Here is a 13,622-nt window from a genome sequence, read left to right as displayed (position 1 = left end):
AAGCTATGCCATTTTTCTATGTGAGCTCCATCCTGTTGGCCCATGTTTCTCAGAACAAGGGCCAAATACCAAACATCTTTCAATAAATATACCTGAGATAAAGAAATGGCTTGTATCTAAATGCTGCCATGGTTTGGATGAGACATGTTCCCTGTGTATTTCTGTGCTTATCTGAACATCTGGCCTGTAGCAGGTGGTTCTGTTTTAAGAGATTTAATAGATTTTGGGAAGTTGGGCCTAGCTGGAGGCAGGGGGATGCTTGGTCTTGGACTTTGAAGTATTTCATGTTGGAGAGGTTGACCATTCACAACATGAAAGCCTGATTAAGTCATCCTCAATTAAGGCCTCAATGACTGTACTATATCCCTTATTATCTCTGACCTTTTCTTCTACAAGAGTCTACCTACTTCCAGACAGGAAGCTTAAACATCCTTTTGGATCTTATGCTTGTACTGGATGCTACCTTCACCTCTTCCTTTAGCCCTGAATCTTGATTCTCTTCTCGTCTTCCCCATCAGACAATGGCACTTCTAACAACCGAGCCACGTAAAATGCTGCCCAATACTTCCTATCTTATCTTCATATCTCATGCAATCCATTAAAAAGTACTTCATTAAACTTGAGAGAGTGGCTTCCTTTTTTACAATTTGTTTCTTGTCAGACAAGAGTCATAGCAAAGCAACATAAAGCAATAAGAATAATTGAAAACTATCCCTGTGGCTGGAGAGATAGCTCAGTGTACTACTTGGGTAGCGTAATGAAGCTTCATTGCAAGCACCCATGTTAGATAGATCACAAACCCCTAGAACTCCAGCCCCAGAGGAATCTGGCATCCTCTTCTGCCCTCTGTAAGCATCTACACTCGCATGCATTTAATCTATACACCCACACCAAATGCACTCCCTCACGTGCACACACATACACACAGCTAAAAATCAGTATCTTTAAACAATGAAATATAAAAGACCCCATTTATTTCCCCCTTCCTCCCCTTCCATTCTATTCACAAGGGTCCAGAGGTATGTAAGAAACTAACCACCTGCTCTGTACCAATACTCCAAACTCTGCATCTTCCCTCTGGACTCAGGATAAGCACAGACTCTTTGCCTTGGACTAGAAGACCACATAGTCTAACCAACGTCCATTCACTTTGTACCACTGTCCCCATCTCTCCAAGATACAGGGTATTGATCTTTTTAATCTGAAAACCACCAAGGCTAACTGAACATCCTGGCCTTGTTTGGAGAACTCTTCCCAACTCTTTCCCAAGTGTGCAGGTATTGTCTGTGTCTCTAATTCCTTTCTAAAACACGGTATTCCAGGTCATTCTCCTGCCTTGTCTTATGGATTCATTTTCCAGTTACATTTCTGCATAGCTGCTAACAGTATCTGAATCTCTTTTCTCTTTCCTTTCCTTTCCTTTCCTTTCCTTTCCTTTCCTTTCCTTTCCTTTCCTTTCCTTTCCTTTCCTTTCCTTTCCTTTTCTTCCCCTCCCTTCATTTCTTACTCTTCTTATTTGTTTTCTCTCTTATTCTCCCACATGGGAATTGAAAGTAAGCCAAGGCAGCACTGTCAGGCAGTCCCAGGCACTTAATGCACTTGACAAATACTTAATATTCAATACACATGGACTTAGCCTTATTCTAAAGAAATCAAAAGGTACAAAGAACTTTTCCTATGGTCATTTAAGTGGTCTCATTTCCCTCTGGCTAGGATTTGGTCACCTGCCCTCCAAAAGCCAAAGGTTCTACATGCAATGAAGAACCTTTTAAGGACTGCCATCTTCCAGGGAAGGCAATGAGAACTGCCCTTGAAAATCACCTCAGAGCTGAATTGCTCAGACTCACAGACTTCAAGAAGACTTATGTAAATGTATGCAAATCACACGCAAATGGACTTTTCCTTTCCATGGCTCCTTCTTGTACCTGGAAGAGACCCCTGGGATAACCTTGCTGGAAGTACAAGCTTGCACTGTCAGGAAGATGGACAAAATGATCCCAGTTTTAATTTCTGAGACAGTTTATGTATGTCCCCAGGCTTCGAAAACTCTGAGATTTTCATCAGGGACATTAAGCCGAACAATGAGGCTTACAAAAAAGCAAAAAGCAGATAAAGCCTACCACTCCCAGCCTCCCAGGGCCCCATCCAACAGGGCAATGGAGCAAAGCCCAGGCAGGCTCCTGGAGCTTTACCCCTCTGAGCTCACACTTCAGGGAGCTGCAGCAAACCAGACTCCCTGCCTCCCTAAAATGTAGCTTGTCCAGGCTTATGTGCTAGCCTACTTCAGAAAAATGCTGGACAAGATCCCTGGTGTACAAGCTGTGCTCTAGTGAATGTAATGAAACTTTAGAAAATGACCTGTATATATCCTAAACAGAGACCTCATAGATCAAATGGAGCAGGAAGCAACATACAAAATGACAAAGCAGGTATTCATACATCAGGTCCATGTGCTGTGTTCTTGTATGTTTTGAGTCACTCTGTATTTTTTTTTGTTGGTTTGTTTGTTAATAACATGTATTCATAGACAACATATAGATTTCACCTAAAGTATAGGGTTTCTGTGAAACATTGGAAGAGATGGCAAGTTGATGTTAAGAATTCCTTCAGATAGCTTTATTACAGGTGAGCAGTGGTAACTGCTCAGATAAGAACAGCTAGTCAAAACTCCCAACTGTGGCCTTCTCTCATCAAACTGTACTGTTCTGTATACTCAGAAATCTCTTGTTTCACGTAGTAAACACTCAGAAGATAAATGTTTTAGGCTGACTTTCAGTCAGGCCTGTCATTTTAGATGTTTGAGGGAGCCCGAGACAGGAAAAATCTCAAGTTCAAAGCCTACTATGATTATAGCCAACATTGAGTTCAAGGTCAGGATAGGCAACTTAAGACCTTGCTTCCAAAGAGAAGTACTAATGAAGCTGAGAAGGGAGTTCAGTGGTACAGACAGACTATAAACAAAAGATGGCTCAAAGATGCGGGCTGTGACATACAGCACGGCATGGCTGTGGTGCTCACGGACCTGCACAAGGACAAGCCTCTAAGTACACAGTCAAACCAGGAAGGGCGGTGTGGGAGCTTATGGAGACTGGAGGAAGCCATGGTCTTCATTGTTGAAGCCACTGTTACCTTATTCCAGCTCCACACTCAGACCCAAACAAGTGGTTTTGGTTGTGGAGAAGCAGTGTGACCTCAAACCAAACCAAACCAAAAACAAAAAGGCAAGAGAGTGGGATAGATGATAGGATACTCAGTGGGATCGTGGGGTGGGACAAGACTAAGAGGAAATAAGGATGTGTGTGACTGGAATGTACCAAATACATAAATAAGACTATTAAAGAATAAACAAATAAATAAACAATCAAATATTCCAAACAATGCAAAAACAAGACTGAATTTCTCAGAGTCTTTTCTCTTGTTTCCTTTGCTTGGCAGCTCGTTTAACATCTGAATCTTTGCTCCTACAACCTGGCCAGAAAGAATGAGTGAGACGACTACTACTTGAGACTGAACCTTCTCTGTAATCAGACTGTTGCTCCCCAAGCAGACAGCAAAACCGAGGACACTGTTTCTACCTTGCACCATAGTAGAACTTTACTTGGAAAATCCCAGTTACCTAGGGTTTTGGTCCCAGTGTATGTCCATCTCCCACTGTACAGAACCATGTAGGGAGAATTTCAAAATCTTGGATATATCTCAGCAGTGACTAGCAGAGCTCATAGCAGAAACAAAGCCTTCCTATCTTCATAATTATGCACTTTTGCCCAATTCCAGCCTTGTAAGAAATTCTAAGGAAACAAATCCCATCTAACATGCTTTTCCAACTTTTAGAAAATCCCTCCAAATCCAGTTCTCAATTTGTTATCCAATGTACAAAGCCCACTTCTTCCACCCTCTTCCTATCTATCTACAGACATGTTTTTAGAAGAAATAGGGGAGAGAAAAAGAGGGAGGGAGGGAGGGAGGGACAGAGAGATAAAGAAAGAGTGACAGAGAGACTAATTCCCTCTTTTGAGGAGCTTTCTGAGAAGTGGAATTTGCAAAACTTCTACATCTACTTCTGTTGTCTTTTATAATATATATACATCATTGAACTACCTCTTGTACCCTATACACTGATCTCAGCCACTGTCCTCTGCAGCAGACCCTTCTCCACACTCCCCTATGCTACCTTCTCATTGCATTAGGAACAGTCTTAGGCAACATGGAGAGCCTGAAACTGTTGAATCCTCAGTTGGATCCATAACTGAAGGAACTCAGGAACATAACATTGGCAACTAATTTTTTTATTACAAAACTTGAAGATTGGCTTCAAAATTTGACAACTTATAACTTTGGAAAAGGTATTATTTCTATGGGTTATAAGCCATACAACTAAGGATGGAATCTCAAAATGATTACTTTCTTATCCTAGTATGTCTTTATAGGTATCATTTTATTCTCTGTGATGGTTTGAATATGAAATGCTTACACGAGGCTTACTTTTCATAAAAGTATGAAAAGGCCTGCTCATCAGATGACGAGGCTGGGAAGTGATTAGATTAGACATAGTTAAGGTATTAACCTTCTGATGGATCCATTACATGATAGCATTTGTGGAAGGGATTAGAAATATGGGCTCTTTCAAAGCTGACCTCAGGCAGTATGCCTGTGAAGGTTACTCATGGTCCTTGGGTCCAGTCTACGTTGCAGCTTCCTGTTTGCCAAACGGGGAATGGTCTCTGCATCATATCCAACCATGCTGATGTCCTAATGCTGTCTCTCACCACAGGTCAGAGCCCAAAGAACCATGGGCTCCTGCCGGAACCCTTTGAAAGCATCAGTTAAATCAAACCTTTCCTCTTTATGCTAGGCATTTGCCTCACGATGATGCAAAGCTCCACTACCAAGATCTCTTACAAAACCCACACCCTCTTAAAGATTTAAGGGTCTTTATTTTCTCAAATTGTAGTCAGTTATAATTTGAAGAAAATTCTAAGTTATTCTGGCAATACTTCATACATGAAAGAAGAGATTCCATCCTCTACTCATATGACCTCTTTTTAAAATACAGATGATGCTGCTGACTTTCCAGGGCCCTCACTTGGGTGCACAGTCTTTGAAAAGGCTCACATAATACATAACACACAGTGTTACAGAAATACCAGTTATTTTGAATGGGCTTTGACTTGTGCTTAAATTTTCTATATAAGTCAGTTTTTATTTCTTAGATGTGAAATTAATCAATAACTCTTCCTTTAAAGTAAATATGTATATACATTACATGGCTTATGGAATCGCATTTGATTTCTTTGTTTTATATTTTTATGTATGTATGTATGTATTATAGTGTGCATGTGAATAATATATATGTATATATATATATATATATGCTTGTATGTATGTGCATATGGATATGTGTGCTTGCATGTATATGGACATGTGTGTATGCACGTATGTATTATAATGTGCCTATAAATAGGCATTTGCATGTCTGTGGACATATATGTGTGAATGTGTGTGAGCCCAGGGCACTGCCATCATGTTTATGTCTTCCTACATCCCTCTCCACCTTATTTAATAAGGAAGGTCTTTTATCTACCTATCCAGCTTTTCCAAGACTTCCCCATCTTCCCATATCTCAGAAGTGGATAGTGCAGGCAAACAGTCACATCTACTTGCCATTTGTGTGTGTGCTGGGAATCTGCATCTGGCCCTCATTCCTAAGTATTCTACCCATTGAGCCATCCTCCCAGACTACTGTATGCCTGTTTGTTTGTCTTTTCACTCAATACACTTTCACACCTTCCTATGGCATGCAAGTATACTTACAATTGTGCAGCGCACACATACACACACACACACACACACACACACACTTGCTATGTCACAAATTTTTGAATGTACAATATTTTGCGTGGATGCCAGGGTGAACACCTGCCAGTTGCAAAGCTATGAATTTTACCCAAATAGAAAATCCCCATAAACATTTAATTTCAGAGATGTTGGGGGCTCTGAGAAACTATTTACATAGTACAAGGGCAAGTCCTTGGTTGCCGAGGTTGGGGAAACTAGACAGCAGAATAAATTATCCTTCTGGCCTTTCCATGTTACATTAAGGGTAAATATCTGTTTCATACCATTGCTTTTGAAGGTAAGAAGACTGACATCGTCAACTTGGTTGTCACCAGCAGGAAAGATAAAGGAAAAACTATAAAATGCTAATTTGTAATAGTACAAAAATATAGAAACCAAAATAATGAAACATCAGTGAATGCTGAAGATCTGAGTGCTATATAGCCATGAGAAGGACTTAGCTAAGTTTGTATGGATCACCACCTAAAGAAGTCCAATTGACTCGTAACTGCTGATTAAAAGCTATGTGTGTCATAATGGTATTTATGTTAGGAATATGTAGATCACACTGTGAACATTATAAACACAGAACTGTGTGTCTATGTATGTCTATGCCTGAAAATGCAAACTGAATTCTAGGCAATAGTCTGAAACAGTGACTTCTCCTAAAAGGAGGAAGAGGCAGGCTGGCAAGAGTGCTTGCCTAAACATTTGTCACTTTCTTTCCTCCCTGGTTATTTTCTGCCTTAAAATAAGCCTATGTTTCATGTATAATTAAAACTTAAAAATAGAAATTTCATACATATTCCTGTTGTGTGTAAGGAAGTACATTATTTTTAAAACCTATAAACCAAAGATAAATATATTTTGCCCTTGATATTCAACACAGCATAACCATTTTCATAGAATTACTGACATCAGCTGAAATCACAGTGTACATGGGTTTCATTCTTCAGGTTTGTTTCATTTTTTTACTATAATCCTCCTACCGTTACCTTTATACTGCTCATTTTAATGGATATAATCATTCGATTGCATTCTTATACTTTAACTTGCTGGATCACTTCTATTTATGTATGTGTTGAATATGTATGCCTATGAGTACTGTGTGTGTGAGTGTGTACATGTACACATATTTGGGGGGGGGCGCTGTCCAGAACTTTGAGTGTTCTGGTTCATGGTTCCATGGCTTTTTCCTATCTGAGGCAGGGGCACTCCTACCGTTAGGCTAACAGTCAGTCAGCTGGAGTGATCCTCCTGCCTCCACCTGTACAGAGTTGTCCTTTTAAGCAGGTGCATAGTCACACCTGGCTTGTTTGTGTGTGCTGGAATCTGGACTCAGCTCTGTCTCCTGCTGAGTCAGTTTTCTTGCTAATTAACATAAAAGCTGAACACCCCCCCACACACACACTTCTTATTCCTTAATAGATCTTTATATTGAGAAGAAGAAATGGATCAAACTGTGTGAAAACATTTATAACTCTTCATATCAATGTGAAGCAATTTTTTTCTGGTGATGGTGGGACTCGAACCCAGAGTCTTGTATATGCTCTGCATGTATATTCAGAGCTTCATGTCAGGTCTTTGTAATGATAAATCCCAGGAAATATTTGTGGTAACCACAGAGATTCTTTTTCCTACAGAAGTCTCCAGTACATATCCATGGACTCAACTGGTCCCATGGCCCTCAGGATACCTGCATCAGAGAGGATAACCAACTCATGCAGCCACTTTCCCATGAGGCTCAACCATCAGCTTCCTCAAGAATACTTTAATATCCAAGAAGACTGAAAGCCAGAACCAAATTCTGTAACTATACTTCCATGAGTGACAAATTATTAAGGATTTATGGATTAAAAAAATAACTAACAAAACTTTTACACTTTCCTTAATTTGCTAGCATTACAAGAAGTTAAACGAGGCAAGTCATGATTGGTGTTAGTCCTGGTGGAGGGAGGGGACTCTAGAGAGATGGGATGACTGAATTTAAAAACTATATTTGCTTTGCTGTGAAAATCAGCTCTGAGTTAGTTCACTGTAGTCGGTCAGCAATGAGACAGAAGGCATGGAGGGCCAATGTGGCATATGGCCCAAACTCACAGCACTTGTGCTCACCAGCCCAAGACCTGCACTTTTTTTTTTTAAACAAAAGAATTCCAGGATAGATTGGTGGGAGGCTCCTCAGGCTCCAGCCCTGGCAGAGCTGTTGGCAATCTGTGGCTACTGGGCCTAGGAGGGTCACGGTCACTTTTCTTTAAGAATTTGACCACCGATGGGTTCTTCAAGACCACAGTGGATCATCCCATGCAATACTAACTGGAATCAGTGGGTTAAAACAAACAAACAACAAAGAAATAAATAAAGACATGAATTTGGTGGACGATATGACGGAGACTGCTTGGGATAATTGGAAGGGAGACTTAGGGATGCATATGAGGAAGAGAAAATGGATACATGGATAAAATTTTCAAAGACAAAAACAGAAAAGAAACAGATTCTCTGATTAAAGAAGGTTGTGGCCCGACAGGCAGAGACGCCTGTTGAACAGGGGGTGTGTACTTACCATTGGTGTAGGGGTTGACAGTCTTCTTATTTGTCATCACGCGAGCTGTCGCATTATTAACCTACACACATAGAAAACTGAAGTGAGTTTGGACACCAAGGCCCGTGATCCAATTAGTTGCATGCAGTGTGACTGTTGTTACTCAAACCAAACAACAATACCAAAACAACATCAAAACAAAAAAACCCAAAACTTAAAACAGAAACTAAAATGCATTTTAATTTACAAATCGCAATAGATGCATAACCCCCCAAATCATACATTTTTATAATTACATTTACTTCATAAGCAATTTAACTTACGAATCATTTCAATAAAGCAATGTCATCTCATTTAAAAGTTTAATAAAGAGACAGTAAAAGCAAATTAAAAGATACTGCATAATTGAAGATTTAAAGGCATGCGTGTGCTCCATGGTAACACAGAAACAAGAAATAGGTTCTTAAACAAAAAGATCGAGTTAATATGGAAGGGGCATGCAGTGGAGAAGAGGGAGGAGACAAAGTACAGGGGACATAAATGTCAAGGAAAGGGACAGACAAATTTAAGCCGTGTGCAACACTTCGGGAGGGGGAACCATTGGGAAGCAACATCTAGCATTCAACACTTGGAACAAGAGCCTTTTACATTGCAAGAATTAACGAATCATTCAAGCTTTAAAGTCACAGCTAACAAAAGGGTAAAGGAGAGGGTGCATTGTGTAACACAATATGGAGTTAAGGGTCTGAGTAAGATGTGCACTGCTCGTAACTCAGTCCAGTCAGAGCCTCCCAGGCTAGCTTAGAACGTACACTCAATTACAGGCGTACCAAAGACCCAAAAAAATGGAGCATCAAGAAAACTTAATACAACAAGTCAAAAAAATTCACGTGGTAGAGAGATATGTATAGAGATATATCAGCACTAAATACGTGAAGCGGCAGATGGACTCATCACTTACCATTCACCACCATCGCCAGCATGGGTTTGTATACAGTTACCATGGTTACTGAGAGTTTGGTGAGGGGCCTAAGCGTTACCGTCGAGGGGGGAAATAAAAAGGCAAAATATGCGACATCTTACTCCAAAGACTAAAGCATTTTTAACTGGTAATTTTTTGTTTGTTTTTAAGTTTTAACAGATATGACCCTTTGATTGTGTTGAAGAGGAACCCAGTGGTATAAAGGGCAGGCGCTGGATGTCAGAATGTGGGGTCTGCATTGCCAGTCAACAGAGGCCATGTGCAGAGAAGGGAAATGCTGATTGCTTATTCAATGTCTAATCAGAAGAACGCAAGAATTCAAGTTGGCTTTTGTTTTCGAGTGAGACATTAATGAGAAGTGCCTCTCATCTCTTTTTTGGTTTGTTTGTTTTCTTTTCTGTTTTAGTATCTTTGATTGTTATTGTCTTTGAAGTTTGGTCTAATTTGCAAACCACTGTGGATCCCTCTTCAACCCTAAAGTGGACTGAAAAATAAACAAAACAAAACAAAGCTCGCTCTATTTGGTTTGGTTTAAATACTGTGTCCTCTTTGGACCCTATGGCACCCGTTGTTCATAAAACATTGAAAATGAACTAAAACAAACAAGCAGAACCTTTCTTATTAGCCTTCCTCTCATCTCAGCTTTGCCATCTACTCTCAAGCAGTCCTATAAAGAATAATGTAAAGTAAAATTTAACAGAAAACGTAAGGCCAGTTTTCCTTTTTATATATAAATATATATAAATATATAAATATATATAAACAATGAGAAGGGAATAGGGTCACACACGAGACACCAATGATGCACCTGGAAGGACGAATGAGCGTGAAGCAGACATTTATAAAAAAAAAAAAAAAAAGAGGAAAAGGAAAATATTTTTGACATGCACCTCGATTTTACGGCCCTCTACCACGGTACCGTGCAATTTCTCCCTCGCCCTGTCCGCATCCGCACTATTTTCGAAAGTTACGAAACCAAATCCCTGCATGCAGGAGGGAGAAGGAGAACAACATGCATATTATTATTTCAGTCAACGACCACTTGGTAAAGTTCTCTCGCTTTCATTGCTATTTCTTGTCCTGGCTTCAGTTCTGTAACATGCAAATTAGAGAAATTATAAGAACACTAAGATGTGCAGTCATTAAGCACCAAATGTGAACGAGATTTTTTTTCCTGTCACCCGTTAGCTGGAACCCCTAAAGAATTCAAAGATGGATATGAAAACGAAAACCAAACCGACAAACAAAAAATACCTTTCTAAACATCACTACAGAAAAAAAGAAACCAACCAAAAGGAAAATGAAATCAAAATAAGTGTACAGTCTCCACAGAGAGGAAACTAAAGAACGAGGAAAAAGAAAGGGAACCAGGTCTTGACATGCAAATTAAAAAATAAAACAGAATAAAACGTGTGCACAGAATTCCACGGTGAATGCTCAAGTCCTGTCACATTGCCTACGGAAGTCATGCTGCGTGGGCTTAAGAACAGCTCTCCCTCATGCAACTTTAGGGTTATTCAAGTCTGTCAACTGTACAGCCTTTGCCTCTCAAAAATAAAAGGAACAAGCCTAAAAAAAAGGAAAGACCTTTTTTTTATATATAATAAATCTTGATCTTGTCGTTCTAATAAACAAAAACATAAATCACATGAAATGAATACAAATAATTTTTTTGGTTAACAATGTAGATAAGCAAGTTCCATTCTATGTCTGTGCTTTGCCCTTCCCTCCCCTTCCCCCAAATAATAGTACAGGACATTGGAATTTGACCTTTTACATTAGTTTATTAACCAGAAAACAATGTTATTGGGACTAGGCTGGTAGTCATCTGCTATATCAACAGGTAGAAAACATATTTTCCAGATGTGGTGAATCTGTGCAGCACATTGAAACCTTCTTTGACAAATAAATAGCAAGTACACCCTTTGCTTCACAAGTATAGTTTTTGCTTTTAATATTTCAGTCTCTACCACAAACCTTACTAATCTAGCTTGTCTAAATCCACATTTTTCTTCACTGACATGGTTCTTATGATGAGCATGGAAATCTTATATACTACTACTTCTAAAATCCTTAAGCTTATTTGTACATTTTGATTAGAAATACATACACCAACCTTTGGAATGATGTGGACACACTGGGGTAAGTGGGAGCAATTTTTCACTGCATGGGCATCATCAATTCATCAATATGCACAGAAGAAGCCTCATGCACACTGCAGACACTTGCTTCATCCTCGTGGATGACATTCACCCTCACAAATGAAATGAGCAGTAATCATACATGTAGAGTGGTAATAGCCATCCTATAGTCGGCACCAATGATGACTTCATAACTGAGGGATATTGGAGAAGGGTTTCTGGATGCACTAGCTAGGAGACACTGCAAGACTGCACTTGTCTGTGGAAAGTTAGAGCTGTGCATGTGTTCACGTGCTGGGAGAGGAGGATCTGTCCATAGAAGACATGGTAAAAGGTCAGATGTAGTAACTCTGACTTAATGACTTCACATTGTTTTTCCCGAAGTGAGGATTCATAAGTAAGACATGCCTGAGTGATCCAATTAATATACAGTGACACGTTCCATAAAAACTTTGCACATGTTGCCTACCTAATCTGGTGGCTCAAAAATACTTGCTAATAGTATTCAAGTTTTGGTGAGAATGGGATGAATTTTTTAAGGGCAAAGAACAGAAATTGAGGGGACAAGTTGCTTCATTTGACAACTCTATCCTGGCTACTGGTTTTCAAATTCAGTTGTGCATTGCAAACGAACCCAAGCTTGTTCACATTCTCATTCCTGAGCCTCATTTTGTATTTGTCACATCAGAAACCCTTATCAGAGACCAGATATCCTTTTGCCTCAGAAATCTACTTAGATGATCCCATGTCTGGATTTTCCTGATCTTTCCTTCTATTACACACCCACAGAAACAAAGGTGTATGTGTTGGAATAAGGAAAATGTTATAGCCCTGCTTTGGAAAGCATCATTGGTGGAGAAGGCTGAGTTTATGACTCTAATTTTATGCATAGATGTAGGCAGGGGGCACAGTAAAAACCATATGCCCAAGATGTCTCAGACATGACCTTTATCCCCTTTAGCCCTAAGTCTACAAGTATCCAAGTCAGACACTTAGGAATCGGTAAAAGAAACAAGGGATCTGTATTTTCTCTTCAGCTAAGAGAAGACAATCTGTAATTCCCACTTCATAGATGGAGGAAACGGTGTTGTCTTTTCTATTGGGACCAGAGTATTGTTGAATGACTTGTTGAGACGTATGAAGGACAGGTTCAAAGGTGAGCAAGTCCTAGAGATTATCCCCCCAAATACCCAGCCAGCAGCTTGGAAATTGCAAGTTCAAGGTCTGTCTGACTCAGTCTAAAACAAAAATAAAAGGGACCTTGGGGTGTAGCTCAATGACAGAATGCTCCTCTGGCAAGTTTGATTGATAGCATGGCATAATTAAACAAGAATCCCAAAGGGAAGAAAAGAAAGAGGGAGTGAAGGATACAGGAAATAAGGAAATTAGAAAAGGCAGAAAGAGGAAATGAGGAAGGAAGGAAGGAGAGAGAGAGGGAGGGAAGGAGAGAGTGAGAGAAGGAAGAAGATAAGGAGGGAGGGAGGAAGGGAGGGAGAGAGAGAGGGAGGGAGGAGGGAGGAGATAGGAGTAGAGTTCAGATTGTGGTCAAATGTCCTTCCACTAAGAGACATACCATCTCAGTCTGTACTTTTGGACAGGCAGTCAGAGATGAAAGAAGAGGGCTTCCTGGAGGAGGCATCTGTTCTGATAAATGAGCATGAAGAACAGGCCAGCTGACCCAAAATAGATCCCTAGAACAGTGCCTTTCAGTGAATAATAAATTCTCACTCTCCTATAGCCTCCTCCTTCCTTTATGATCCTGATCGGCAGTGGATTTCCTTTGGGGCCCTCACATAGGTGCCCTGTTTCATGTTCTAGAATGAGGAATTCACACATTCTGCTCAAAATGAAAAGTCAAGTCCTTCAGTCTCCAATGGAGAGAGCATGTGTGGAGAACAGGTGAGATGATGAGAGGGTAAGAGGAACTCATTTTCCTGACAACCAAGAACCTCTTATTCACATCTTCCCAGTGTCCTTTGAATGTACAGTCTCTTGTCTTTGTTGAGATACCATCTTCTTCCCTTCCTTCCTCCCTTCTTCCTTAGCCTTCATTCACGCTCAACTTAGTTCCTCCTCTCAGGAAGCCTCCCTACCTCCAACCACATGCTCAGAGTCTCATCAG

The 13,622-nt window shown here is 40.1% G+C and overlaps 1 protein-coding gene across 30 annotated transcripts in view; it reads right to left on the bottom strand.

Annotated features, from left to right (window-relative positions):
• Rbfox1 (RNA binding fox-1 homolog 1) overlaps positions 1-13,622 on the bottom strand; it is a 2,110,633-nt gene that overhangs the window by 106,171 nt on the left and 1,990,840 nt on the right. For all 30 annotated transcript variants that reach the window (XM_085832308.1, XM_029470804.2, XM_085832312.1 and 27 more), the window contains 2 exons: positions 10,250-10,342; positions 8,399-8,459 (listed from right to left, as the gene is read on the bottom strand). In XM_085832308.1, coding sequence (XP_085688434.1) covers positions 8,399-8,459; positions 10,250-10,342 — 154 coding nt within the window. The remainder of the gene's footprint in view (positions 1-8,398; positions 8,460-10,249; positions 10,343-13,622) is intronic.

Source organism: Mus caroli, unplaced genomic scaffold (assembly GCF_978045245.1).
Source record: "Mus caroli unplaced genomic scaffold, Mus_caroli_1 scaffold_17, whole genome shotgun sequence".
Lineage (NCBI taxonomy): Eukaryota > Metazoa > Chordata > Mammalia > Rodentia > Muridae > Mus > Mus caroli.
Note: the sequence above shows the minus strand (reverse complement) of the source record. Positions and strands in the feature narration are given on the sequence as shown.